Source organism: Falco punctatus (genome assembly GCF_963210335.1).
Source record: "Falco punctatus genome assembly, chromosome: 11".
NCBI lineage: Eukaryota > Metazoa > Chordata > Aves > Falconiformes > Falconidae > Falco > Falco punctatus.
In genome coordinates this window covers 16,695,666-16,723,473 of record NC_137591.1, presented here as the reverse complement: position 1 = coordinate 16,723,473, position 27,808 = coordinate 16,695,666, and the positions used below count along the sequence as shown (strand labels likewise).

Genomic DNA, 27,808 nt, shown 5'->3' with positions numbered 1-27,808 from the left:
AAATGTCTACAAAGCACCTACAGTATTTGGATGCTATTATAATTTTAACACTAATAAAAGGGAAGCAGGTTACAGGACAGAAAGACAGCACCTTCGGGAACTGTGTCATGACAACTATTTCTGATGAACTCTTACAGGAGCTACAGCCTGCCTACCCACACACATGAACAGCACATTTACTGTCAAGATGCTTAAGGTGAAAAGGTGAGTTTATAAAATAAATGTTCAATCTTGACACTTTCCTGATGAAAGCCCTAAAACAACATGAGTGTTAAAGCAAACACACCATGACCTGTGCATCTGCAATTTCAGTGGTCACCCTGACTTTGGGATGGTCTTTCATTCCCAGATTGAGAAACAGTGTTTTTCTGTTTTGAAACACAGTTCTCAAATACTCCAGAAGCAAGCAATGCAATTTTAACTTCTGATCTGAATTTTAGTTTGCAGATGGCAACTGATGGCAAGATATAGGTCATGGATGTATGCCTGGTGGTATAGCCTGGGTTTGGGATCTATGCTAACTTCCCATGAATTCAGGGTAAATTTTGCTGTTGACTTTAATGGGAGCAGTGTCTGACACTACAGTTATGTGTTTTCCTTTTTCACTCTAATCAAGACAGAAAAATATACTCTTATAAATCCTCAGGCTCTTTTCTCTATCATATTGAATCTTGCAGATCACAGGTGACAAGCTGCATCCATGGGATGTTTGTGCATTTCTCTGTTGTTTCATCATTATGGCAAATACAGCCCCCTTCATTAATCCATCTGAAGAACTGTAGCAATTTAATCTGCTTTTTCCAAAAAGCAATGATAATAACAATGCAAAACAGACTAATGTTTCAGAATTCTGAAACTTTTGCCTTGCAAGGGATAATGTTTTTGGAAGATTAACAACACACACATACACACCAAGTCACATATAATGAATACAAGGCGAAAGTTAGGAGTTTTTTCTGTCCTCATTCTCAGTTGTTTTGTCAAATACAGGACTACAAACATTGACAGTATATTTATGTCTAACATTCGGTATATTTTCCCAGTTACAGTCTTTCAAAGGAGCGTCTACATTGAACAATATACTTAGTTTATAGTTCTGAAACACTGAGGGCTACCTAAGTTTGAGTGCATGTCAATTCAGATGGTTAAGAGATGAATTTTCCCTTATTAAAAAAAAACAACCTAAAGCTATTTCTTATCCATCTCCTTATATATTTTACATTAAAAAAAATGTGTGACCCGTTTTTATAAATGGATTCTGTGACTACTCTAATTTGAAACCAACCTTGATGCCTCTGGATAGAAGAAATAGCCCTCTAGGACAGGAGGAGAGGCCAGCCGTTTTAGAAATTAGTTGAAGGACAACATAAACCATCCCAGATATATATTACAGTCACGTTGTCTTACTTCATCATTTCCTAATTATACACTGAAACAAAGCCAATTTGGAAATTTTGAGTTCTTTCTTCAGAGTAACCTAAACCCTAAGTCACATGAATAGAGGAAACACTGAGAGGGCTGAGATAAGTCACATGCCTATGTTTAGTACAATAACTTGCAAGTAAAAACATCCCTTTTCCTTCAACTGACTTGAAGCATATTATACTTACAAAACCAGTTAAAGCTTCTGCAAATTGTCTCCCAGTAATGCAGTTTCTCCTCCTTTACTGAAAAAAATCAGGTGCAGAGGTACACGCAGCACTATACAGATAAGGGCAGTGCTGGCAAAGGGGGCATCAGTGACTTGAGTGTGTATGTACATGCGTATGTTAATACAAAAAGTATCCCCATTTAAGGGTTGCAAATGAATACAGAAATCAATAGGACTGTTCATGGTTCCATCTGTGATGCACAGAACCTCACCAGCTGGAAAGCAGATAGAAAAGTACAAAGTAATTATCTCCTTTCACAATACCCCTAATACCGTATCGCCTCTGCCCATTTGTCATCCTGTGGACATATGATTATCAGTTGTTAGGAAACATGTAAGGCCTCCAAAGAAAGCAAAGGCAGAACTTCTAAAAACTGATCTGGAAACATAATCAAACCCATAGCCATTTACAAATTATGTATGCAAAGCTGGTTTTTTACACAAGATTACGCTACTAACCCCCAAGCTCACCCTGCAGGAAACCAATGCATCAAGAACTTTAAAACAGGTACTGAAGAGCCATCCTTTGCACCGCCCTCTTCCAAAAATTAAATAAAGGAACAAAAATCTTAATGGTTCTTAATGTGTAAGATAAAAGCTAGTATTTTCAGAAGTTACCTTTTCAGGGATTTGTTTTTTTTTCACTACGTAAGTTTTTACACAAAGTACCAAATCCTATCAAGAAAACCATGAAAAAATTGGGGTCTGTATTAGAGGACTGTCTGAAAATATGACAAAAAAGACAACTTCTTTAATCCGTGGTTGGTTCCTGTCCTTGGGGATATTTCTATATTGCTTATTTAGAAGGGACTCTAATATATATATATATTTGTCCAGAAACATGCAAACGTATTATGCCTTTCCATTAATGCCTATATAAATTCATGATTCTATGATTGAGCAGAGGTTGAAAACAACATTTAAATTAACCTAAATTGTATAATATAAGAGTGCAAAGCCTACAAAAAAGAATAGCTCTTGAAAAGCATCATAAGTATTGTTGTATATTTTATTTTTAAAAGTAGGTAATATTAAAACTGCGTTAAATATGTTCAGTCTATTTTTTCAGCAATTTTTCAGAGGAATACAGTGTTACATTATTTAGTTGGTAAAGCCCAAGTAAATATTGACAACTTTGTTCAACATTTTGTAGCCTAGTTTATTTATAGATGGCTGTAATATTTTGAACATTAGGCTCAAGAGAAAAAATATCAGAGTGTTCTCCTAATCATTTAATGTACTGAAACATTTACAATTAGAAAACAAATCCGTGAGGTTGCTAGGTACTGCAAAAGTGGAAAGTTAATTAGCTATGAGTACTACAAAAGATGCTGTCTGGTTTGAGGACACAGAATGATTCATTAGTTGCCTAATTGAATGATTTAAGGTCAAGCCTGTGTGCTTTACTAATTTAGCACTGTAATTTACTACAATTTAGAATGGCGTAAGAATTGAGTGCTCTTCCATTTAACAAAAGCATTACAAGGAAATTATCGAAAACATGCGCTACTTGATTTTTTGTGTGTGTCACCATCAAGCTAAAAATCACGTTTCTGCCTGTAAACATTTAGGAACTTGCTAAAAATACCACCTTGAGAATGACCTAGTCTCTCCAGAAATTCATAATACAATGTTTCCTATAATTAAATTTATTCTACTTTGCTCTACATGAAGAGCAAATAATACAGACACCTGAAGTTTTTATTATCAATAATGCTTGCGCATATTTGGACACAACATCGTATAAACTGTAGGGAGTGAAGCTGAAGTTTTGGCAACTGCCAAATCATTTCAGCATTATGAATAGTTCTGTTTGAACGTGCACATACTGCTTTTTATTAAAGTAGGCCTACTTGAACCAGGTGTAGATATTGTTACTTGACAGAAACCAGTAGAGGTAGTTACAGGCTCTGGAATGTTAAGTACAATACATTAAGAATTAATAAGAAAGGCACAGAGAACAGAACAGAAACATTAAAATATTGGATAACGCTGTGTTCTGTTTCTCTCTTCCATTCAAAGAGAAACAATAGAATTTGAAAAGGTGTAACATGGATGACTGAAGATATGGAACATGTCTTGTACTAGGAATAAACTAGGATTCTTTTTAGCCTGGACTGAAGAGGATGTGAAAGAAGTCAATAAAATCATGAGAGTCATGGAGAGAGTGACCAGGGGATGATTATTTACGGTCTTTCGTAACACAAGATCTAGCTGGCATCACGAGCTTACCAAGGGACAGACTGAAAACAAATAAAAGGAGCACAGAGGTATTTCATTGCACAATAGGTACCTGGATTACAGAGCATGCTGCCTGCGGGCAGGATAGCTGCCAAAGGGTACAATTTCAAAAAGTAACAGGGCAAACTGACAGACGAAAAATTGAGGGCTACTAAAACCAACCTCTGGCTATAGAAATGAAGCTGCAAATCCAAGGAAAAAGGGTGCCAAGAGTGAAAGTGTACCTTTAGTAGGTTATACTAACTGCCCTGGCTCTTACTGGTCCAGACAGAACTTGTGGTGTGAGCCAGCACAGCTGGTCTATATAATTAAAATTAATTGACTATTTGGTCTGTACTTCAATAGTTACAATGTTTAACGTGTGATATTTAGTTGTCATAACATCATCCCGTCAGGAAGCAAACAGCAGAGTAGGGTGCCTTGTTAGGACTTTTGAATCAGAAATGTTGTATCATAAAGGTTTACACTTGATAAGGCTTTATACATCATTTTTTAAGCAAAGGTAGGAAGAGTAAGCATTCCTTCGTTGGAACGTGACAGGCTGTTAGAACAAAATCATGTCCTGAGGCCGGGCCGGGGGGTGGGATTGCAGGTGCTTTGTGGACGCTGAAGGGCCCTTGCCGGTGGGGCTGGGGGGCGCTTGGCTCCACCTTGCGAGGAACGCCAGCAGCCGCCCGGGTCCCCTCAGCGGCAGCTCCCCGGCCCCTGGCACAGCCCCGGCCGGGCGCCCTCCCCTACCGCCGGCGGGGGCCGCGGGGGGCGCAGAGCCGGGCGGGCCGCGGTGAAGAGGCGGCCGAGGCGGCCTGGCTCGCGCGGAGCAGGCCGCGGGCCCCGCGCCGCAGCCTCGGCCCGGCCAAGCCGCGGTTCCTGCCGGCTGCCGCCCGTGCTCTCCAGCCTGCCACTTGTCACCCGCTCCCTCGCTCCTCCGGGTCCCCTTCGCGTCCCGCCCGGCCGCCCCTACCTGCACGGCCTCGGCCCCGCCGCGTCCGGGCGCCGCGCCGTTGTCAGGGTACCGGGGCGGGCCGGGACTGACGCCTCCGACGGGCAGGCGGCGCCCCGCTTCTCCGCCCCGCCGCGCCGCGAGCCGCGGCGCCTCCGCCACCAGTGCCGGTGCCGGCGGGCTGCGCGGGCGCTGCCGCCGCCCGGGGCGCGGGGGAGCGGGGCCTGCTGGGCGCGGGGGGGGGAGGAGGTTTGGGTGATTCGGTGCGATGTGGTGACACGAGGACGGGTGTGCAGCGTCCTTCGCGCTTTTGATGCATAAAGGCAATTGCGTTTGCTGTGCTGCAACGCAACACACAGGGAGCCCCGGAGTACCTTTCCCGCTGTGTTTGCGGAGCACCCAGTGCTGGTCCTTGGTGGCACCCCAAGGACCACCCGCCCTGCTCGTGGTAAGCGGGAGGGACCCGTTTTCCATTTCTCTCTCTACAGCCGGGAGGTTCCCCCTCTTAAAACGCCCGCTGCTCTCCCTGGGTCTGCGTCGCCCTTGTTTTACCGTCTCTTTCCACGCCAGCGCTTGCGTGTGTCCCCGCGGCACCCGCCGGTGGCGGGGCGCAGTGGCGGCGGCCCGGGCCGTACCCCCGGGCAGCGACCCGCAGGTTGGTGGCCGCGGGGCGCTGAGGCCGGCCACGGCCCGGCGAGGAGAGCGGCGCTTTGGAGCCCGGCGAACAACCGTAACGGCTTCCTTGCGCCTAAGTGCGATGACCCGAGCGTGGCGGGCGTCCCGCTCGGCTCTTCACAGTACAGCTCTGTGGCCTGAGCGGCGCGGTTTCATTACAGATGGGGCACCGCTAATTACAAGGCACGCGCTGCCTTTTCTTTCTGCCGACGCAGGACCCCAGTTAACAAACCTGCAGCCGGCACCCCCCGCCCGAGAGCCCGCCCGGCGCGGCAGGGGGCAGGCGGGCGGGGACAGAGGCCCGGGCCCGGGGCCGCGGCGGGTTGGCGGAGGCCGGCGGAGCCCCCAGCCCTGCCCCGCGGAGCCGGGAGGGCGGACACGGGCAGCGGGCCCCCACGGCCGCCCCCGCCCCCTCGGCCCCCGGCCCGGCTGCCTGCGTGGGCGGGAGCCCAGGGAGCAGCGGGACCCCCGCGGCAGCGACGTGAGCCGGCGGCAGGTATGCCGGAGCCTTGTCTCCAAAAGCACGGAGCGGTGCTGGGGGGCGGGGGGGGCAGCTCACGGCTGCGGGACGGCGCGGTGCACCGGCGCCGAGCCCGGGAGGGGCGGTGGCTGCGGCGCTTCGCGGGGCCGGGCAGGCGGGGGCGGGCAGCGGCGGCTGCCGGGGAAGGGCCGGTGCCGTGCGGCGGGGGCGCCACCCCCGTGCCGGCTGTGCCCGTCCGCAGCGCTGCGCCGGGCAGGGGGCGCCGGGACCCGCGGCGTCTCCGCCCGGCTTAAAGAGAAAATACCGCCGGTGTGTCATGTTTGCCTGGAACGTCTGCTCAAGCCGATACCCCGAAGTCAAGACGTTTAAAATTTTTTTATTTTGATTTTTAAATCAAGCACATCCGTGGACACGAATATCGCAGTATCAGAGTAAGGCTTAACTTAGAAGCGACGGATCCGCTGTAAATAAATGAGTGGGACCTGTGGCACACTGTATCCCACAGGGCAATGGAGACCTGACAGAAGCGGAGCTGGCGTATTTTTAAGCCTATTAATGGGCCTATTCTTAGTATTAAACTGCTGATTGAAAACTTTTCTTTCCCTCTGACAGCGGGGGAAATGGAAGGGCTGGCATCGTGTCTGAGAGCGGGCTGGTGTTCTGGTGTGTGTGTGGGCTGCTGGGGTGGGGCATGTGACCTACACTTTTTAAAAAATTAATCTTAGTGATGATTTTTTCTTTGACTTATATTTTCTTAGGTAAACTAAAATAGACTTGTCTCATATGGCGCATCTTTGCATTTATTCACAACTTAGCCTGTCTCCTCTGTTTTTAATGTCAACAATATTTTATTTGAAGTAAATATTCCTGGCTACCTCTTAAGTACTTTCTAAAGCATTTATAACATGCTTGCGAGTCAGTGAAGTCAGTAACTGATTAATGTCTAAACACATTCAATACTATAGAGAGTAGTGTCTCAAATTGTGTTTATAAGGTTCTCTTCTAATCTTTCCCCTCATACTCATCTAAAATGTGAGCCTCTTCAGCTAATCACAGTGCTTGAATACAATTACCTTTTGGTCTTTTTGTTAGGTTCATGATCACCATTGGTTTGCATTCTGTCTTTTATGGCCGAAGAAATAGATGTAATCTTGCTAAATGACAAGTTAATGTGCTCAGGTAATTTGTGGATTGCAATTTGGCATGCTGGGTCCCCATTTCCAAGAGGGAATGATGGTAATAGCAATGTCTAAGAAAGCTGCTGGCTGTCTTGGAAATTCCATTTCTTTCAAGGACTGGACAGCAAGCTTTTAGATTTGGGGGAAAATACTAGCTACAGAAGTAGGCAAGTTTTCCAGAAAAGTGAATGCTCATGAGAGGCTTTTGATACTCTTCTGGAGTATCCTCCTCAGAAGGAAATGAGTCAGGATGTCTTGCATATGTAATGTTGTTGGCAAGTGACAGATGATGAAGTTTTCTGCAAGTGACTCCATAATTCCAAAGGGACAGAAATTCCACTATTAAATAAATGTCGTGACATCCTATCTGCAAATTTAAGAGCTTGTCCAAACTTCTCTTTGGGTTCTGCGGAACATGTGGAGTATCGTGAGGTAGGTCCTAAATTCAGTGTAGTGTGCAAGTGCCTTTCACAGAAGATAAACATCTTTGGAGTCCAGGTTGTCAGTGCAGGCCGATCTGATGCTACTGTATTCATGCTTGCATGTTTTCCAGCCGACATGGACCTTCTTTTCATTCCAGAAATGGAAAATCCTGAAGCGGCTGTGAGCAGCTGCAGTGCTTACGATGATGAAAATCTTTGCAGCTACAAACAGCACCTGTCAGTATCACAGGAGGGGCTTTTGGAAGACCAGCTTAGAAGGAAGTTAAAATTCTTCTTCATGAACCCATGTGAGAAATTCTGGGCCCGGGGCAGGAAACCTTGGAAACTTGGGATTCAACTACTCAAAATAGCAATGGTTACCGTTCAGGTGAGTATGGAAGCAGGGACTCTTCTTAGCTCATGGGAAGTCAAATGAATGCAGGTGACAAATGCTGTTCATGGTGCAGTGCAGAGAAAGGCAGAGGATAGAACACAAAACTGTCGTAGTTGCATATATGTATCTTAGATCTCAGCTGGCATAATTTTCTCCTAAAAATATTGACTGAAAAAAAGATCTTTCCGAAGAACAGAGATGAGAGAAACCATGTTTTTACTTTTTTTTTTCCTTCCCCTGCAAAAGATGGCATCCTTATACGTCTGTTCCCCCCAGCATCTCCACTTTGGGTGTATTTGTGTTCAAGGGAAGAAACAGTGGCTTGTCTTTCAATATCACAGTGATATGAACTGAAATTGGTGGCCTTTTAGTGATGTTTCCTTGTGTCTTGTGTATGGTATATGCACTCTTGTATTGGAAAAAACCCAGAAGTTCTGCCCCACTCTTCCTCTCACCCAGCCTTGCACCAGAAATTTCATACAACCCATTTACCTGCTGCACAAAACACAGTTGTTTGTCTAAGTTCTGTGGTCAAGGAGGATGAAGATCCTTCATAAAACCTTTCTAATACCTCAGATGATGGTCCTTCAGAGTTGCCCACATGTGGTTTACCTTTGTGGTGGTGTCAGCATGTTTGCCACAGTTGCATGAATAGTTCTCCTGCTATACATCTGGCAGCATGTTTGTATCCCTTACTGCTTCAGTTTTAAATGTATCATCATTCTCTGATTGTCATCTGTCCCATTTTGCAACTAGAAATAAAATTTGATGGTGGAAGAACCTAAATAAAAAAGAAACTAATGCTGATTTAGCCTTTTCAGAGAAAATCTGCCCATAGGTAATGCAATCCTAGCACTGTTGATTTGCTGGTGTATTCCTGCATGCCTGCACGATGAGATCGCCCACAAAGCATTTCAGTATCTCTGTAACCGAATTATTCTTACCAAAACCTACATATCCATTATGCATCATGGCCATAAAACTAATCTGTAGACTACCGATTCAGACTTATCTCTGATGAATTTCTTTACAACACTCCTGACACTAGTGAAACAATAGTCATTGAAGGGAATTGTGAGCTCCCACAAACAATACATCACATTTTTCTAGAAACCTTTTAGAGCCTGGGTAGTAGCTAGGAGGGTTTTATGCTTTTCGTGAACAGTTAGAGGTTATCCTGTTACAAGCACATTTTTGGTCAGTTATTCTCAAAGCACCTTTCACTGAAACATGAGGAAGAGATGTTTGGTTTTCTAAGTTGTCCTCAATTCGCCTTTTGTGCACTGGAGTAAGGACTTCAAAGTGGGGTCTGGTTAAGTCCTGTCCTGCCTTTTTGGCTAAGGGACACTGATATTCCCCAAGGCAAATCATATTAATGTCAAGCTGAACTCACAAAGCACGTGTAACATTATATAGGTAGCTTGAATTTGAGATGGTATCCTTTTCTTTGCAAAAATGAGAGTCCTTGGCCAAGATGCTGGTAAACATGTTAAAGGAAGATTCTTGAAACCCATTGTTTCCTTAAAGTCAAACTTTCTTTTGACCAGCTGTGAAAAGGAGTAAGCAGCCTGTGTGTAACTGCCGTATCTACCATCAGGACAAAAGAGTGGCTGTTTGTAGGACAGGACTTGTATGTTAATCCAGAAGCCAACTTTGAACAGGAAATATGTCTTTTTCAGCTGGTTGTTTTTGGATTGAGCAATCAAATGGTGGTTGCTTTCAAAGAAGAGAACACTGTTGCATTCAAACATCTCTTCCTGAAAGGATACACGGACAGAATGGATGATACCTATGCTGTATACACACAAACAGATGTCTATGACCAGATATTCTTTGCAATAAACCAGGTAAGGATGTTGCTGCAACATATACAATATATATGCTTTTTACCTGGATACCTTTTCTTTTTCCACCTTCCCTGATGGTGTCTGAAATTGAACTTCTGGGCCAGTTGCTGAAGACCAGAGCGTCAACTCACTTAGGTTTCCTGTCATTGCCAGAGGATTGTACTTGTGGTGACACCCTTAAAGCTAATCAACATGCTAATTATGCACTAAATGCAGCCCTTGGATTTGTGCCAGAGTTCTTTGCAAGTAACAAATTAGGCTTTCCAGTAAGGATTGTAAAGAGAGAAAAATGATACACAACAAGGTATTTAGATCCAAGTCCTGCACTTAGTGTTTCTGTCAAATACCTTGAAGTATTTGATGACTTGCTTGTAGTGTGGTGTAGTTTTCAGAGTTCTTTGGGTGACCTTTTAAATAAAAAAGATGGGTTATGGCACAGATCCAAACTTCTCTCAGTTTAGTTTTTGGTTTTGGGGTTTTTTTAGAGATTAACGGTTTTGTTGCCATATAAGTCAGCTTGTCTGTTTGTTCTGAACTTTAGTACTTACAGCTGCCCAACATCTCTGTTGGAAACCATGCTTATGAGAAGAAGGGAGCAGAAGAGACACCTCTGGCCGTGTGTCAGCAGTTCTACAAGCGAGGAATCATCTGTCCTGGAAACGACACCTTTGATATAGACCCAGAGATTGTGACTGGTGATGAACCTAATCTATTATAGCAGTTCTTTGGGAGGATAAATTCTTAAGAAAAAAATAATCCCACAGTGTTGTGTAGTCCTATTACATGATCTGTATTGAATTTACTAGCAGCCAAAACTGGTAAGAAAACTACTGTGTAACTGACCTCTAGCCCTCACCTCCAAGGTAACAGTCTTTTGTGTCCACTGCCACAAAACAAGTGATGAGCTGTTAGCACTGATGGACATCTAATATTGTATTCTGGGCTAATTTCAGGAGCCTTCCCTGTGAATTCATGATGAGTAACTTGGCTGGTATTGAGGGAAGCCGATGTATTTGTCAGCTAGCTTCCCAAATGACTCCTCACTTAAGCATGCTATCTTGTCTGGTATAGTCAACAGCTCTTTACAGCCTCGGGCATGGGAAAGGCAGATACAGTTAAAGGGCACGATAACCCATGAGATGTTGTTGTGAGTACTTATCCATTGCAGACTGCTTGTACATTGAGCCAACGTCGCCGTTAGACAGCACAACAGTGGGAAAGCACAATTTGAATTTCACTCTGGATTTCCACAGGTGAGGAGGAATCAGCACCCCCTGTGTTGGGGTATTCATGCATTTTCCCTGTGAAAAGCTAATCCGAAGCTCTGTTGCAGACTGGTGACGGTGCAGCTCATGTTCAACCTGAAGGCAATCAACCTCCAGACCGTTCGTCACCATGAGCTCCCTGACTGTTACGATTTCAGTCTGCGGGTACGTGGAAGCCTGCTGTGTGTCTTTCTGTTCGAAATGAGAGATCGTTCTCACTGGTTTACCATACACAGTCAGTGCAGATGTTTTCTGATAAGTGCTGGGCACCACTGACTGGTCCCCAGTGGTGCCTGGGTTACTCTGTCATGGCCTAGTGTACCCTCCAAACACCCACCAGCTGTGGCTGGGAGTTTCAGGTTTGGGTGCTTGTGGTGTGGTCCTGAAGCACTGACTTGGCTTACAGCCTTCTGCGCTCTAATTCATCTGAAGTGCAATGAAAAGATAAACCTCTTCTCTTTAGAGAGATGCTTCTAGGAAAGGTTGTTTTCAGATCATAGAGGAATGAGGCTGTAGTTCAAAAGAATTTCACCTAGTATCTAGTTGATGAAGCAATTTGTGGCAAATACATGGTTTACCCGATTTGTCTTTCACTTTGACAGTGTTTATTTGAATGAACTGGAGTTACATTAAGCTTAAACAAGGTTTGTAACTTCTCCCCTAGGAGAATTGTTCTGAATCATTATACAAGCTTAGCAATACAGTATGCTACATATGTAATGGTTTAACTTTAAAGACATGCACTTTTTTTTTTCGTTGTTAATACAGATAGTGTTTGATAATAAAGCACACAGTGGAAGAATTAAAATAAGTCTAGACAACGACATAGCGATCAGGGAATGTAAAGACTGGCATGTTTCTGGATCAAGTAAGTGACATAAATGTGTTCAAATTTTCATGCTAAACTTTTGTCACACTAGCACAATATTTGTTAACCATTTTCTTTATTAAAAGATGAGGGACTCTTGACGTACATTTTCTAGTGAGTGCCCTCTAAACCTGATTTTCTAAACAATTATGTTCTTCAAGCTCTGATCTGAAATCCTGGGAACCCAGCCACACCATTGCTTTCCTTAGAAGTTCTCAAACCTTGCACCATTGGCACTGTCAAACCAATATTTTTCCACACGTTACCATGCTTCCTTCTAGCTTTGGCTACCCAACTTACGCTGCTCATTGCTTAAGATAGGGCTGTGAACTGTTGTTCTAGCACCAGGCAACAGAAGGACACATGATAGCAGTGGAAAGTTGAAACTGATTCATTCTTATTTCAGGACTTAGCACCGGGAAAGATGATAAGGAAGCACTGTTGCTAAGGCTTGCTAGAGTGGAATGGCTGGAAACACTTCTGACTTCTGCTTAAATGTTGTTTGGCGTGTATTTGGGTGTAACTGAGACACCCAGTATGGTTATATTGTCTTAAGCAGTTACTCACAAGAGCACCCTTTTTTGGCAGCTCTTTGGTCTGGTCAAAACATTGTCTGAGATCTTTATTGATTAGAGAAAACAATCTCTTTGAAAGTCAGGAGTTTTCCAGGACTCTAAATTCCACTTAATTTTTAATTTTTTTCTGAAATAAGCAATAGGATGAATCAGGTCCATTTTTCTACTTTGCTGCTTTCCCCTTTGCTATGCCTACATTAGGAAATGAAGAGCTGGTAGTGAAAAAAAAGTGAAATAGGTTTGTTTGTTTGTTTTTAAAGATCCAGACTGGAGTTAATTTTGGGGAATTAAATGAAACGGATCACAGAGTACAAACCACACCACTTGCGCAATGCATATTCTTTTATCAACTAGCTTTGCTAGCTGTTGTGTTACAAACGCACACCAGATGGCATGCTGTCTCTAACAGATTAGCAGTGCAAGGCGGTTTTGATACCAGGCTTCTCTTATAATCCACGTTCGATTTCTATGTAGATTGCCTCCATAACAGTTTTCAAAATAATTTCCTGGAGTACCCTGTATTATCTTCTGAAAGCCAAGGGAAAATACAAAGGTAATGATTGCAATTGGACAATAATAAGTCGTTGCTGTTCTGGAGTACATGGCAAAACTAACTTAAATGGCAACAGCGCATGTATTAGTAACCTTGGTATAAGCAAGAAGTAGGTGGGCTTTTTCTGAGTAGTGCAGTTTGTGACGTCAGCTAGAACTTCAGTATCCAATTTTGGAGAATTGCTGCACCTTCTTGCCAATTTAGCGTTAAGTTGTTTTCCTCAATCACTCTTTTAGCATTAAAAATCTAATCCTTATACTGCCTCATCTAGTTTCAGCAGTATGACAGGTATAAAACCCCAAAAGAGGTGTAGTTGTAGATTTAGTGGAAAATTTGACCTTAGTTGATGAAAAATATGAATTTTAGTAACATAAGTGATGGTGAACTCCTGTCTAGTTCAATGTTGGTCTTGGCTAGCTGAGCAGCACTGCAAATTATCTGCACTGTTCTAGGTCAGAAAACCCATCTGATAGTCAAATACTGGTCTGGAAGAGAAGATATACACTCTAAAGTTCCAGACATGGTTTTTTTAAATTTTTTTTTAATAAGTTCTGTCACTGCAAAGGCCATTCCAGTGCTTATAAAGTGGGCAACTCCCACTCTAGTTCTGCAGGGCTTTAAGAAGCACTCACGCTCTGGTATGCTTTCGATGTGGTATCAACCTTCCTAAATGAACTGAAGTGGTACCTGTAGTGCAGATGCACTTGGGTCTCTTGTGACAATATGTCAGATAAACTTTTGTGGGGAGAGTGCTAAGATTTTTCTTAACTCAGTTGTATACTCATAGTTAACATCAAAACTTGCCTCTTACTTCAATACTCAAGACGGTCAGCAAGATGAAATGCATCAGACTATAAACATGTACATTTTTGTCCTTGCAGTACAAAAGAACACTCATTACATGATGATCTTCGATGCTTTTGTGATATTGACTTGTCTGGCTTCCTTGGTCCTTTGCACACGATCCGTGGTTAAAGGAGTTCAGCTCCAAAGGGTGGGTATAACTCTTTCCTTGGGAAGTCTTCACATCTTGTTTTAGTCTCACTAAATTTTTTATTTCTTCCTTCCCCCTAGGAATTTGTAAGCTTTTTCCTATATTATTATAAGAAAGAAGTATCTTTCAGTGATCAAATGGAATTTGTCAATGGGTGGTATATCCTGATTATGATTAGTGATGTCCTAACTATTGCTGGATCAACTCTAAAGATGGAGATACAAGCCAAGGTAAGCTTTTCGTACTGTCAGGTGGAAGCAAAACTGATTGTTTCTGTCCCAGCTAGGTTTAAATATCTCGGAGGACTTCAGGCCATCTATACTTGATTCTGAGTGGCATGAAATTTTAAAACTCCTATCTTCTCCTCTGGAATTATAACTGAAATGTGTAGTTTCCAGTTGTGAGATTTAAAAACTCCAGATATCACTAGTTATTATACTTACAATTATCATTGCTCCTTTGTGACTCCAAGGAATAAACTGAACTTCATCTCTGAAAGTTAAGACTGTGGACTTCCTCTCCTGCCTATTTAGGACCACTTATATTTGCTTGTTTGATGGATTTTTTAAAATTTAGCATTTAAATTTCTGTTCCCCATTTAACTAGTGTCTAACTAGCACAGAGACTCTCTCCTAAACATCACTTTGCTGCCTTTCCAGCTTCTGGTTACCAGCATGTACATAATGGTCAGTCACAGCCAGGTTCTGGGCCTTCCATTTCTAAAATAAACTTGATATAGAAAAAAAGTCTTTCTAAAACATATAATGTGCAGCCAGAATTAGGGAAGAAAAATTATTACAATATGCTATGCTGAGGCACTCTAATATTTAGATAATGTTGTTCTTCACCGAATCTGTAGCAGACTTTGAAGTGTGACATTGCAACACCGCAGACTTTGGACAGTAGTGATGAAAGGATGGGTCTGAAATCCATCTGGTGACAGCTTGACGATCATAAACACCCTGTACAAATTGCCTTATCTTACCTTAGGAACTATAAACTCAGATCTTAGGAATAGAAAGAAGCTATGAGGAAGTTGGCTAAGATAAGAGGTAACTCCATCCTGCTTTGGGAGAAGAGAAGACGAGAACAAGACTGGAGTAAGATCCTGCATTTGGGATTCCGGTATCTTATATATATATAAATACATTTATTTATGTATGTTATTTTTCTAAGAGAGAATTGTACTAAAACTCTTCTCTACAGGTACGTTTCACTTAATTTTGCAAGACTTGTGGACCATAAGAACAAGATTTTGTTCCATATTACTGTGTGAAAACCAGTGGCTGAATAACGAGTTCATATTAAAGTAGCCTAAAGTTGTGTTTTGTCAAGCTGTAAATGAATTACGCTGATATAAAAGATTAGCCAACTCGTAGAGGAATAAAAACACAAAATAGTAAGAACTTATTCAAGTAAGCTGGCATGATCTGTTTCAGAGCAGAGCTGCAGTTCAGGGAACAGGGTATATGCTAACTCAAATGGAAACAGGCCAGTGTGTACAGGTGGAAAAAAAACAGTGAAGTGCCAATAAAATATAAATGAAGTTCCAGTTAGAATTAATTAGAAGCTAATTAGTCTTGTCCTTGATAACTTTCTACACCTCACAGTTCCTGGCTACCTAACAAGATCCTCCTTAGTGTTTATCTAAGCTTTGCTGACAAGTCATGCTATTTTTTAAAACCTGCTTTGCCTATGTACTGGAAGAACCTTCTTCACTCTGCGGTTCTAAAGTCATGTCTACACGGTCCGTTGGGATTGCAGTGGAGAGATTCCTGAGCTCTGGGGAATCTGTCAATGCAGATTCCAGAAGCAGTTGCCACGGGTCTGGAAGCAGCATAGTTTGCAGTGCCATTCTGCAGGTCCCAGTGAGACAGGCACAGAGGGGTGGCCTCTGTACCTGCAGTGCAGCTGCCCTCTAGGTCTTCCAAATGAGGCTTGTCTTGTCAGAAGCTATTTACAAACTGCCCTATGTAAAGGCAAGTGAAATGAGTTACACTTGAAAGTGCCCTTGCTCTTTGGTGGGACTTCTGCTCTTTAATGTACATTGCCTGAAACTAATTTTTAATGGAAGAGATTGCCAGGGGAAACAATGTTTCTTAACAGATCTTTGTAGTAATGAGAGTCACAATGTAGAACCTGTCAGTTGTTATAATACTTGATTTCTTTTTTCCTTCTGTTTTTTAGAGTCTGACAAGTTATGATGTCTGTAGCATACTCCTAGGAACATCCACTATGCTTGTGTGGCTTGGAGTCATTCGCTACCTAGGTTTCTTTCAGAAGTATAATGTAAGGATCTCCTGAGATCTTCATGCTGTTGGTATTTATTCTGTTTGTTGCTATAAGAGGACTGGAAGAGATGTCTGGTTGAATTCTAACGGTTTGCATTGCTTTGTGCAGCTTCTCATCTTAACACTGCGAGCAGCATTACCCAACGTAATGAGGTTCTGCTGTTGTGCTGCTATGATCTACCTGGGCTATTGTTTCTGTGGATGGATTGTACTGGGACCGTACCATGTGAAGGTAATATACTTAACATGAAAAAAGACAACTTGAATAACAGAATGGATTCCAAACAAATGAGAGATTACTGCTGTTGTCTTCTAAGTTTACATGTCAAGGCTTCCCTTAATATAAAAATAGTGCATCTTCAACATGATGCTGCTGCTTTGTTTGAGGAGTCTGACTTCCATGACTCAATCTGACTTTCCTTGAGTTATGAAAGCTCTGAGTCAGAAGTGGAAGCTGCTGTGACTCCCAATCACATGCTGGTATTTTGAGAAATAATTTTCATCTTGCAGAACCCTGGTGTCAGACTAAAGCTTTGGAGATTTTATCCTTATCCCTTTTAAAAGTTAAATTGGATTGCCTGAATTGAATGTGCATGTTTACATTCCTCAAATGTTTTACTGTTTCCACCTTGTCATACCCTGGGTGTAAAAAGAGATCTGAGGCAGCCAGTCATCAGCTGTGTATCTTCTTTGTGTTATGTACAGTCTCTGGATCCAAATAAAGTGGCGATGGATGTACTTGTCTTCTTCCCTCCTCTCTAGTTTCGTTCTTTGAACATGGTTTCCGAATGCCTTTTTTCATTGATCAATGGAGATGACATGTTTGCCACCTTTGCAAAAATGCAGCAGAAAAGTTACTTGGTTTGGTTATTCAGTAGGATCTACCTCTACTCCTTCATCAGTCTGTTCATCTATATGGTGCTGAGTCTCTTCATTGCACTTATTACAGATACGTATGAAACTGTCAAGGTAAGCATGGACTCTTACTTTTTGTTTGCAATAAAAATGCATTAAGAATAAATGTAATGGCTACTCTTGAGGCTGTAGAGTGATGAAGACAGGTTTTTAATCCCTCCCTGCTTCAGTTTTCTTACAAGCCTGTCTGATTTCCTGCTCTGACAGAAGCTAAATATCGACAAAAAGCAGTAACTTCATATTTTGTTCTGCAAATCCTCTGATTTCAGGCTAGAGCAACATCTGAAAAGTGGTCTGGGGAGGATGTGGATTGTTGTGTGTTTTAGCTTTGTTAAATGTTTAACTAAATGTCAATTTTTAGCACTACCAGCAAGATGGCTTTCCGGAGACAGAACTTCAGAGATTTATATCTCAGTGCAAAGACTTACCAAACTCTGGAAGGTACAGGTTAGAGGAGGAGAGTTCTGCACCTCTCTTCTGTTGTTGTAATGGTATGTACCTATATTAAAATTAGATATTAAGGTATATGCAAAAGCAACCCACCACAAAATGTCCCTGCTATAATGTTTATGAAGAGTACTTAAATTTTGGGGAGTGGAGTGGATACCACCCCCACCTCCCCCTAAAAAAATGTCCCAAACTATTTCTAATGCTCTAGAATGGAGCACTTTAGCAAAATGCCTGCAGCCAACAAACTCCTTAGGAGAGGTTAGGGTACTTTTAAATCAAGAATCCCTTAACATGAAAACAGTACAGAAAGTTAGGTAATATATCCAGTAACTTGGGAACCCCATATGTATAATGTGTAAGCATTAACACTTCCTGTACTCACTGTAATAGGCAGAACTTGCAGAACTCATTCAGTGTCTTCTTACCCACTTTTTAGTGATAACGTGCAGTAAGGTGTCCCAACTTAAATGGTAGAAGGCCTGAAACTTAGAGACAAATTCAGCTTGCCAAGGTTTTAAGACAGCATGCAATTTAAGATACTACCAAAACACTTGGAAAAGCATTGCCTAACTTCCGCTGTGGAGAGCTTAATGCTTCAGTTACTTGAAGTTTTGTTTCTTCAGGAATACTGCTTGCAGGATATGTGGTTTATATTTAACCTGGCTGGCAGCAACTCTGAGTCTTGCTTGCTGAGGGCTCCCTTGGTGCGGAAGCCTTGAAATATTTGCAGCTTGATTGAAAAGATCAAAGGTATTTGTAGCTCCTTGTATTGGACTTTTCTGGTGTGCTATATTGTTATATGCCACACAGAATATATTTATGAGGGGAAGGAGATGAGGACATACTTTGGAATAGGGAGACAACAGAGCCTGCTGTGAGCCAGTCCAGAGCAGAGAGCCACTGTTCTGACTGAGTGCCTTACTGGAGATGGAAGTGTCGGACGAAGCAGAGCAGGGCATCTTGCTCCTGGGTAAAGGGCATGGGCATGTTAATATTTCCTTTTCTGCACACACCTCTCAGTTTAACCAGGTAAGAAACCCAGCGTGAGCTGGGACAGGATGGGGATGTAATACTAATGCTTTTCCCACTGACTGTGAGGCACGGGACTCTAGAAGAACATTTGAAAAGGAAAATTTGGTTACTTTCAAGCAATTTTCTTCAGGACCATTGGGCATCCAGCAGCACCCTGGACTTGAAAAGAGCTGTAGGCATTTAAGTGCCTTGTTTCAGAGCCTTGTTTCCTAAATGGATTACCTGCTCTTTGATGATTTTTATCCTGGTATCAAATGCCTCGATCCACATGCATGCCTCCTACCATATGCATGTTAGTGTTAAAAGATTTTTTTCATCTGGAAATAGTGTATTTCTTTCTCTAGAAGCTAGACCAGGGGCTGACTTTGCAGTTACCTTTGAATACTGGCCATTGCTCCATTAGCTCTGTACAGTGGTCTTTTGGTTTTACTTTGAAACAAATCATCTGCAGGAATAAAATAAGTGCTTTCAGCAGAACGTTGCATTACCTGTTCTAGGGCTTCTGCTCCTTAAATAGTCATACGGTCCTACAGGACACACAAGGCTTCTCTTAATTCTTTCACATGTTCAAAATATTTTATGGTGGTTCATAGGAGTTTCTTACCAGTGCATGTCACATTAGTAATTAAATAGTTCAAATGCATTTTTAAGGCTCCTTGTATAATGAAACTATTATTTTGATGCACGCCCCTGACAACTTCTTTCCCCTTTCCTGTACAGGTTGTGGTTAACATATTTGATGGGATTTGGGATTGTGTCATGGAGGCTTTAAAGCAGCACACATAGCAAGAACTGGACAGTGGAGCTGGTGGAAGACCGTATACCTAAAGACTGAATTTGCTTTTCTTGGAAAACAGTGTAACCCTGTGGAAGAAGCTTATGATAAACTTCAAGTCTTTCTGATTAGGCACTCTCACTGCTAGTTCAGGGGTTTTGGGGGGTTGTTTTTTTATTAGCTTTGTTCTATTTGTTTCCTCAGTTAAATTGCACTAGAATGCAAAGGGCATTAAAAAGCTGTCTGTGTTCAGAGACTTGGCTAGATTATGAGTAGATTAGAAATGCAGTAACTTTCAACTGTAAGTAGAAATAGCGCTGGACAACTGCAACTTTGAACACCAACCTAGCACTCAGTATCACAGGCATTAACCTGAAGTGCAAACTAAGTCAAATACACAGAAGATACATCTCGGAGCATCATCTCTCCCCACACTTTAGAAATTGGATGTTTCCCACCAACCTAATAACCTGGTACTGTTAGTAGCTGTCTGAAACATTAGATCTTATAAAAGTTCAGTTTTGACAACTTAGTTTAGATACTTTGTTGAGTATGATACCATTTAGCGGATGCCTTATTTTCTATAGTCTTTTCACTCTGGGAGCAAAATAGAAAACCAAAGGGAAGCATGTTTTAGATAACTTGCATTTGTGAGCAACATTCCTATAGCTCTGTGTGACAACGTATAATGCTGTGCACAAAGGTGGAGGACACTAATCATGTTCTGTCTGAAGGTTTACACATTGTAAATGTGCTACAATAAACACTTTCAGCTGCAGTAAGTATTGTGTGCGTCAGTATCCATCTTAAGAGTAAATATGTTGCCAGGTTAGTAGAGGAATATAGGAGCGCTTTATTTATTTATTTATTTATTTAATTTTTTGTTAAGAGCAATATGCAATTGCTGGCATGAAACAGTGTGTGGAGAGTGTGCGAACTTGTGTTTCCTGTAGTCAGGATAGTTCCTGTGGACCCTGGTAAGGACTTGTTCCCAGCTGATCCTGTTTAACAGCATTTCAGTTTGCTATAGAAACAAACAAGCAAGTATTAAACCTTACACTAAAAATGGTCCTGTACATTGCACGAAGTTCAAAGTCAGCAAAGCAAACTAAGTGCAAGGTGTAGGCAGAATAGATTATTCACATTACCTGAAAGTTTCCTGTATTGAGGTCCTTGTCTTCCAACAGTCCCTAAGATTGAAGCTTTTCAAGGAGATTCAAGGCAATCTTGCCTCAGAAAGCAATTATTAAGTGCATTTTCTGTTGACACATTAAACTCCTTATGGATCTCCAACAACGCTCAATATATAATGTGTACATCACTGTTGTATTAAAATAGTTTGTGAAAGAAATTCTGACAAGGATGGCAAGCACTTTAGGATCCCTGAAATGCAGAAGGCTGACTTCTTAGCAAGGCTTTCTCACACAGAGTTAAGAGAAAGCTAAGATTAATAGTCTGCTCAAAATGCAGGTGCATTTTGTAAACAGGTATGGAATACTTTGTTTGCCAACAAGTTATAAGGCAAGTAGTAGTCTCATTTCACTTAAAAAAAAAAAAACAAAACAAAATTTGAGAGAGCTCTAAAATATCAAATTCTTACAAAGTTTTACAGAAGCAGGGAGAAACCACAATAGAAGCCTGCATTGTGAGCATAATGCATGGAAAGCTATCATGGGTGATGCCAAAGTAGAAAAGGATACCATGTATAGATCCTTTCAACTCCTAATAGGAGAAATCTTCCACTGAAGACTGGTTTGTGTTGCCTGAAGGGCAAACTTCACTGTGAAGCTTGTTTTGCAGTGCAGTCTGTGCTAAGGGTCTTTAAGTGATGACCTGTGCTTGTGCTACAGCTAAAAAGTCAATCAACTGAGGTGCAGAAATTCAGTGGAAACCCACACTCTACTACTTCTGCTGGACTGCACGGCTTTTAATTGAGCATTGCTGACCGTTGTGTAGGTTTGGGGAGGAAAGAGTTGATGAAAGGCAACTTTCAACATTATCAGGAATGCCAAACAGTAATGGGCAGGGTCACAGTGTGAAGCCAGGAGGGAGGGCTATCTAAAAGTAGAAGGATATGTAAAGTCTAGGATAGGATGGTGTGGAAGGAAAAGAAGGGACAACTGCTTATCAGGTTAACAGAGCAGCAATTGCATATTTCTGGCCACGGGTGCAGGCTGTTACATGGGGGAAAGAAGAGCAATACCCTGAAAGGTTCCTGGCTTACACCTGCCCAAAATGCCCTGTTCTGACTGGAAAAATAAATGCTGCTTCTATTACTTATCTGACACCTATCTATATTTCATTCTTCAAGAAAACCAGACACTCAGACATGTATTGTTTGCCTCGGTAGTGCTGCTGGCAATTTAAGCGCCTGCTGTCCGGTTTTTTGACCTGCTTGATCCTTGGTGTTCCGGATTTTCATTTGCCTGAGTATTTTGCTCACCTGAGACCTCACCAGTCAGTGCTGTGTTTTCTAGCCTACTGGCTGCATTTGAGATGCAGCACAGCTCCTCAGCCGGGAGATCTGTGGCTGCTGCTGTTGCCCGCGTGGTCGTGGAGCTTTTTGATCTTATTTCATGTCAATATATGATGTGCTGGTTATGGCCTTGCATAGCCAAGAACCAAGAAGTGTGACAACGATCTTATTCTAAAACAAACCTTGTGACTTCAACGGTATCAGTGATCTCAACTTCAGTAATGCTAGAAAGGCATGTAAAGCTGCATCCTGGAGACATCAGTATCTTGATGCTGATACAATTAAGCAGACACAGACAGAACTGTAAAATGCAGGTGGGGAGAGCAAAGAAGTAGATAAAGCATCAGATAAACTCATTATGCCTAAAAACACCATCCTATGGAAAACAGGGCTTTCAGTGTTGCCCAAGAAGGTGTGGAGGGGTAAGAGAATTCCTTTGTTCTGATTCTCACTGGTCTCTGGAAAGAGTTGCCTGAAAAGTATTGATAGTCAGTATTTCCTCATGAAAATAAGATTCAGGGGCCTAAACTTGGGTAATAGCTGTTTTCATACCAAGGCTCATTTCCATGCCAATGTTTTGCATATGCTCAGGTAGTGAGAACTTCTTGTTTTCAGCAGAGCTCAGATCTCTTAACAGAATGAAATTACACTGCGGGGAAGAAAGAGGTGGGGGCCATACTTTTTTCTAACTACCAGTTTCCATGTTGGATCAAAGCATATTCTCAAGGTAAAGAGCGTGCATGCAAAAGAGGAAGAAATAAAAGTCCAGATATGCTCATACCTTTCTGATAAAAAAATATATATATGGAAAGGCATTAATTTATCTCTGGCAGAGGAGGGGAAAAACAGATGCTGCTGTGCAAGACCAAAACTGTGATCGCACCTGTTGGGAGCATCTTCCTGCCTGAGGCGGTGGCTGACACCAGATGCTTCGGAGAAAGCCTTATGAAAACTTCCATGCACGAGCCGACACACGCTCCTGCTGCTCATTTTGTCACTGCACATTGATGTTTGTTTGGGCTCTTGTTCCTTCTTCTTCCTTAAACAACGTGACTGTTACCACGGGCAGCATCCATCGAGCGCAGGCCGGCAGTGCCACGGGGCCACCCGCCGCGGGCCGGGGGCTGCAGCGCGGCCCCTCATGAGCCCGCGTTGGAGATGGGGACACGCGGGTCTGCATTAACCCCGTTACAGCACGTCCCCGGAGGGACCTGCGGACCTGCAGAGCCACCAGCCCCGTGGCAGCCGATCCGGCCCCGCACCCTCCCCGCGGCCCCCGCGCCCCAAGCCCGGCGCCCGCGCAGCGGGGCTGCTGCGGGGGAGGGGGCTGCTGCGGGGGGGGGGGGGGGGGGCTGCTGCGGGGGGAGGGGGCTGCTGCGGAGGGAGCGGGGCTGCGGGGGGGGAGGGGGCTGCGGCAGCCCCACCTGCGGTGGCCGGGCGCAGGCACGTGGCCGGCGGGGCGCCCTCCTCCGCCCGGGCCCTATAAAGGCGGCGCGGCCGGGCGCGGGGCTGGCGGGCGGTGGGACGGGGCTGCCCGGCCCAGGCCGCTCGGGTAGCGGCGCCGGCTCCCCGCCGCCGAGGGTCTGCCGCAGCCCCGCGCCCCCGGCCCCATGGAGATCTCCCTGAAGTACCTGCCCGGCGGGCGCGCCGCCGCCAGCGGGTGAGCGGGGCGGGAGGGCGCGGCGCTGCCCGCCGGGGTCAGCGCGCCCGGGGAGCGGGAGCGGGGCGCCTCGGGACGCGGGCGGGGCACGGCGGCCGTGCGGGACCGCGGTAACGGCACCGGGGGCGGGAGGCGCGGGGCTCCCGCGGTGCCCTCCGAAGGGGAGCCGGGCGGGCCGCCAGCCGGGGCCGTTACCGCCGAGCCGGGCTCTACCTCCGCCGCACAAGGTCGGTCCTTCCCCCCCCCCCAGGGCTCGGTGCGTCCCGCGGTGCGGGGGAGCTGCGGGTGCCCTGGGCCCTGCCCGCTGCCGGTGGGGGTGCAGCCTCGGCGGGGAGGGGGTCCCTCGGCGTTCTTGGGGCGCGCTGCAGAGAGCGCTGGGCGATGCCCGCCCCTGGCGAGTCCTGAACTTGGCGAAAGACGGTGAAGGTGCAGCTGGGGTTGCCCGGTCTCATATGTAGAACTCAGCTCAGTGACTCTCTTGATATCTTTTTACACACACACACACACCCCCCCCCCATCTGGTTAATACCTCTTTAAGACATAGAGCTCAAGCAGGTAAGTGTCGTTAATACGGAGCTGTGACGGACACTGTTAGCGTTGCTCCTCTACTGAATTGCTCACTTACCATTTTTTTTTTTTTTTTTTTTTTTAAAGGGGATCTATGCTCTGTGGCTTTTTAACCGCTTGATTCAGTGGTGCTTTTTTCTGCTAGGTGAAGAGCTACGTATTAAAAGCGTATTTCCTAAGTAGGTAACTGTAAGTCGTAGTCATTGCTGTTGAAGCACCTTTCTTCAATAGAACACTGAGCTTAAAGTGCCTCACTGCAACATGTTAGCCGAACAGTAGGTTTTCTTACCAGATACAGTATTGCAATGCAGTGGTGGCTATAGGAATGCAGCTTTTAGAATTGAATTAGTAACAATTATTATCTGTAACACACAACTCGATGACATTTAGATATGTATTTAAACATGCATAGTAGCTCTGGTCTGCATTCACAAAACTTGCTTGTATCAGTGCTTTACAAAATGTGCTATGGAAACCTGTTGAGCAATGTTAATTACAGTACAGTGTCTGAATCAAATTGCTCCGTTACTCTGTCTTGAGCTAGGTGCTTTGGATTATTTTTAGATGATTAGGCTAATAAGCAGTTGGTAGAGCTAGATGTTAGTAAATGTAGTAAGTCACCATTAATCACTGCGAGTTTTTTAGCTGCCTTAATACTTTGGTTGACATTTCTAATTCTGCAGTTTTAATGTACTTTGTTTGGATGTTATTTTGAATCTATCCTGGAAGCAAATGGAGTGGAAAACAATTGCCATATCTCACCTATTGCCAAATGAATTATTGGTTAAGTACTATACCAGAGAATGCCTGTTCTTTATTCGAAGACAAAGTCCAACAGTGATACAGGCTTGAATCTTTTCATCTTAAGTTGAAAAAGTATGTTGCTTTCCTTGGCTGAACTTCCTACTCACAGTTTCTACAGCTAATTAATAAAGGAAGCTAAAGACATCAGTGGAAATAATCCCTAGCCTGTAAAGTTAAGTGAGGGTTGTGTAAAAGTGGAAGTATTGTTATTGGTCAGCATCAAGTTTTTAAAATAGCTGTAGGGGCTTGAAAGCCAACTTTGGAAAAAACCTCATCTTCTGTGAAATGTATTTGGATATCAAAGGAAACAGTGTTTGTTATAAAGTTTGGTTGATGTATTTATTAAGTTCTGTCAGTTCTGATGTGCTTTTATTAGAAGCTTAGGGGGAGGGTTTTGCCCAGGTCCTGGAGTGGTTCTTGTGTCATACCTTCATGCTGTAAATACTGACCAGATCCAGGTTAAACCTGCTCCATTTCCTCTTTCTTTACCACCTACTGCTATGACTTTTGCTTTGGGTTAGGTGCTGTTTGCTGTGTACCCACGCAAATGCTTCTGCCTGTTCAAGAGAAGCTGGTACAGGAGCAGTGTTGTCTTTGGGTGTCGGTGCGGGACTTAAGTACATATGTACCAGTTTCCTTAGACACTCACAGCTATATCATGTGCTTTGCTGTCAGAGGTCTTTAAATTTTTCAAAGTGTTTATATCTGAAATGTTATTAAAACTAGTTCAGTATGTTTTTAATGATAAACTTAAATAGGGATGTACTCTGCAGTTTCTTTTTCTTGAAAACTTTTCTGTGGTTTTTTCCTGTCTCGAAATAAAAATCAGCCCACCACCTGTCATCTTCATGAATGATTGATTTAGGGCTGTATAATCAAGATAACCTTTGAACTCCTAATGTTAAAATAGAATACTTTTTTTTGTTGTTTTCTCACTTCCTCTTATGAGGAAACATCACAGCCTCTGTAGACTTTGCTGTGTTTTTTAACTCTCGTTTCTCTCCTTGTGAGACAGCTTGTTCTAGCAAATCAAATGTGCTTTGCAGTCTGCGCTTCAGGCTTAAATACCTGTATACTTCAGACAAGTGAGGACTCAAAGAAGTAAGAATGCATCTGAAAACTTGAAATCAAATGCTTTTGGTTTTGACCTTGAGAGAAAATGTTATCTTTTATAAAATTAAGAACATGGGGAGTAATTTTCTGGGTGGTAAATGGGGCTGATAATTGGCTAATGTAGCCAGTTTCAGATATGACTGCTCTACCTTAACACGTAGAGGGAGGGGAAAAAAATTACAAGTTTGGTTCTGATCTTAGTGTGAAGTAGGAAAGTTCTGATAATTATGGTACTGGAAAACAGGGTTAAAAAGATTAGGAGAAGGGGAAAGTTTTTCAATGTCCCGTTCAGTTGAGAGGGGGAAACTTAGAGTGATTTAAGATGCTTATAACAAAAGTCCTCTGTGCTTGTTCGTTGGATTTATACATGCCTAGATATTTAAATAAATAAATGCCTATGAGTTTAGTCCTTAAAGGTGTGTGTTCATAAAAGAAGCATGCTGTGAAGCCTGCTCTGGTTGCTCTGTCTTGAAGACACCTTTTCTCGTGGTAGAATGTGGGTTATTCAGAGAAATGTGTTAACAGTGGCTCTATTTGAAATGCTTAGCAAGTCTACATGCCTTTCTTTCTTAAACCTATTAGCGTTACAGATCCTTTTATTTAATGCCTGTTTCCTGAGAAACAGTTGTGTAAGTGTTGTGTTTTGATCTAATGTGATTGAATGATTTTTATTTTTTTTAAATGATGCGATTTTAGGGAAATTTCTTGCATTTTGCTGTAAAACAAACAGAAGACTGTTACAGACCTTTTATGTCGTGTGGTAAACAGAGGTGAAACTGCAATATGAGGAAATTGTCAAAGCATTCTGTTGATTTCTAATTAACATTATTTATGGCAGAAATATGATGGCTCAGTCAGATTTAGATCTAAAAGAGACGGCCCTGAAGGAGGATTTGAAGTTTTACTTCATGAACCCATGTGAAAAATACAGAGCAAGACATCAAATACCGTGGAAACTGGTTTTGCAGATTCTGAAGATACTTATGGTTACTACACAGGTAATCCTTCTTCTGGTTTTGCTCTTAGAAAGCATAGGAATAGTGTGCAGGAGGAGTGGGTCTGTAGTTCTGGGCCTTTGCCATCCCTGGATATTTGTTACTGACTTGAATGTCCCGCTTCAGAAAGAAAAAAATACTATGAAAGGTGTGTTGAGGGGGAAGAATAACATAAACTAAGTTACAAAAGCCTCCTGGGAGACTTTGGGGCAGCATTTTTCCAGGTATTTTGCTGGTTTTAAGGTCACGTTTTAAAGCAAATTACTCTTCCCCCTAAATCCAACACTGTCTTCAGGCTTGCTGTCACACCACTGCTCTGTGTTCTGCTTCCTGTTACATTCAGAGTTTATAGCTTCACTGGACTGTTTCAAAAGTGATATTTTTTTGAAATCCGGTCAGTAATGTGAAATGCACTTTCACACTGAACATGTACTGTGGTCTCTGGTGATGGCTGGGCTACAGGAATGAGATGTGCCCCTTGCTTCTGTCATCAAATGATGAATTTCAAACAGTCGGTCCCTAGATAGGCAGAGGCAGAGGGTGTTTTTAAAGTGCATTGGTATCACAGTGCAGTTGGTTATTTTACAGTCCGCTAAGAAATGGTGGCTGGAGGTTGAGGGGAGCAAAGTGGGACACTTCTGAAAGT

General features: G+C 43.2%; 3 protein-coding genes across 26 annotated transcripts in view; 2 read left to right on the top strand and 1 right to left on the bottom strand.

The window, feature by feature from the left end:
* DNAI3 (dynein axonemal intermediate chain 3) overlaps positions 1-5,070 on the bottom strand; it is a 29,301-nt gene extending 24,231 nt beyond the window's left edge. For 2 of the 4 annotated variants that reach the window (XM_080406733.1, XM_080406737.1), the window contains exon 1: positions 1,286-5,070. The gene's annotated coding sequence lies outside the window, so the exon portion shown is untranslated. The remainder of the gene's footprint in view (positions 1-1,285) is intronic. The other 2 variants (XM_080406734.1, XM_080406736.1) reach the window with 1 other exon arrangement.
* On the top strand, positions 81-21,827 carry LOC308071393 (mucolipin-3-like). Of its 14 annotated transcripts, none has more exons than XM_080406752.1 (14): positions 5,888-6,003; positions 7,081-7,167; positions 7,747-7,976; positions 9,662-9,829; positions 10,371-10,524; positions 10,998-11,082; positions 11,163-11,259; positions 11,863-11,962; positions 13,972-14,084; positions 14,165-14,314; positions 16,272-16,373; positions 16,485-16,607; positions 17,138-17,344; positions 17,652-21,827. In XM_080406752.1, exons 2-14 carry the CDS (start codon positions 7,116-7,118, stop codon positions 17,796-17,798), a joined length of 1,728 nt encoding a protein of 575 aa, XP_080262878.1. In that variant the 5' UTR covers positions 5,888-6,003; positions 7,081-7,115; the 3' UTR covers positions 17,799-21,827. The 14 variants fall into 14 exon arrangements, with proteins under 14 accessions (XP_080262872.1, XP_080262871.1, XP_080262878.1 ...); XM_080406748.1 differs by having other exon boundaries at positions 7,720-7,976; XM_080406753.1 differs by lacking the exon at positions 5,888-6,003 and adding an exon at positions 6,196-6,343.
* A 1,613-nt stretch (positions 21,828-23,440) lies between these two features.
* The window catches only part of MCOLN2 (mucolipin TRP cation channel 2), a 31,284-nt gene continuing 26,916 nt past the window's right edge, over positions 23,441-27,808 (top strand). Inside the window, exons 1-3 of one of the 8 annotated variants that reach the window (XM_080406535.1) lie at positions 23,512-23,683; positions 26,070-26,155; positions 27,006-27,165. In XM_080406535.1, coding sequence (XP_080262661.1) covers positions 26,088-26,155; positions 27,006-27,165 — 228 coding nt within the window. In that variant the 5' untranslated portion in view covers positions 23,512-23,683; positions 26,070-26,087. The other 7 variants (XM_080406528.1, XM_080406534.1, XM_080406529.1 and 4 more) reach the window with 7 other exon arrangements.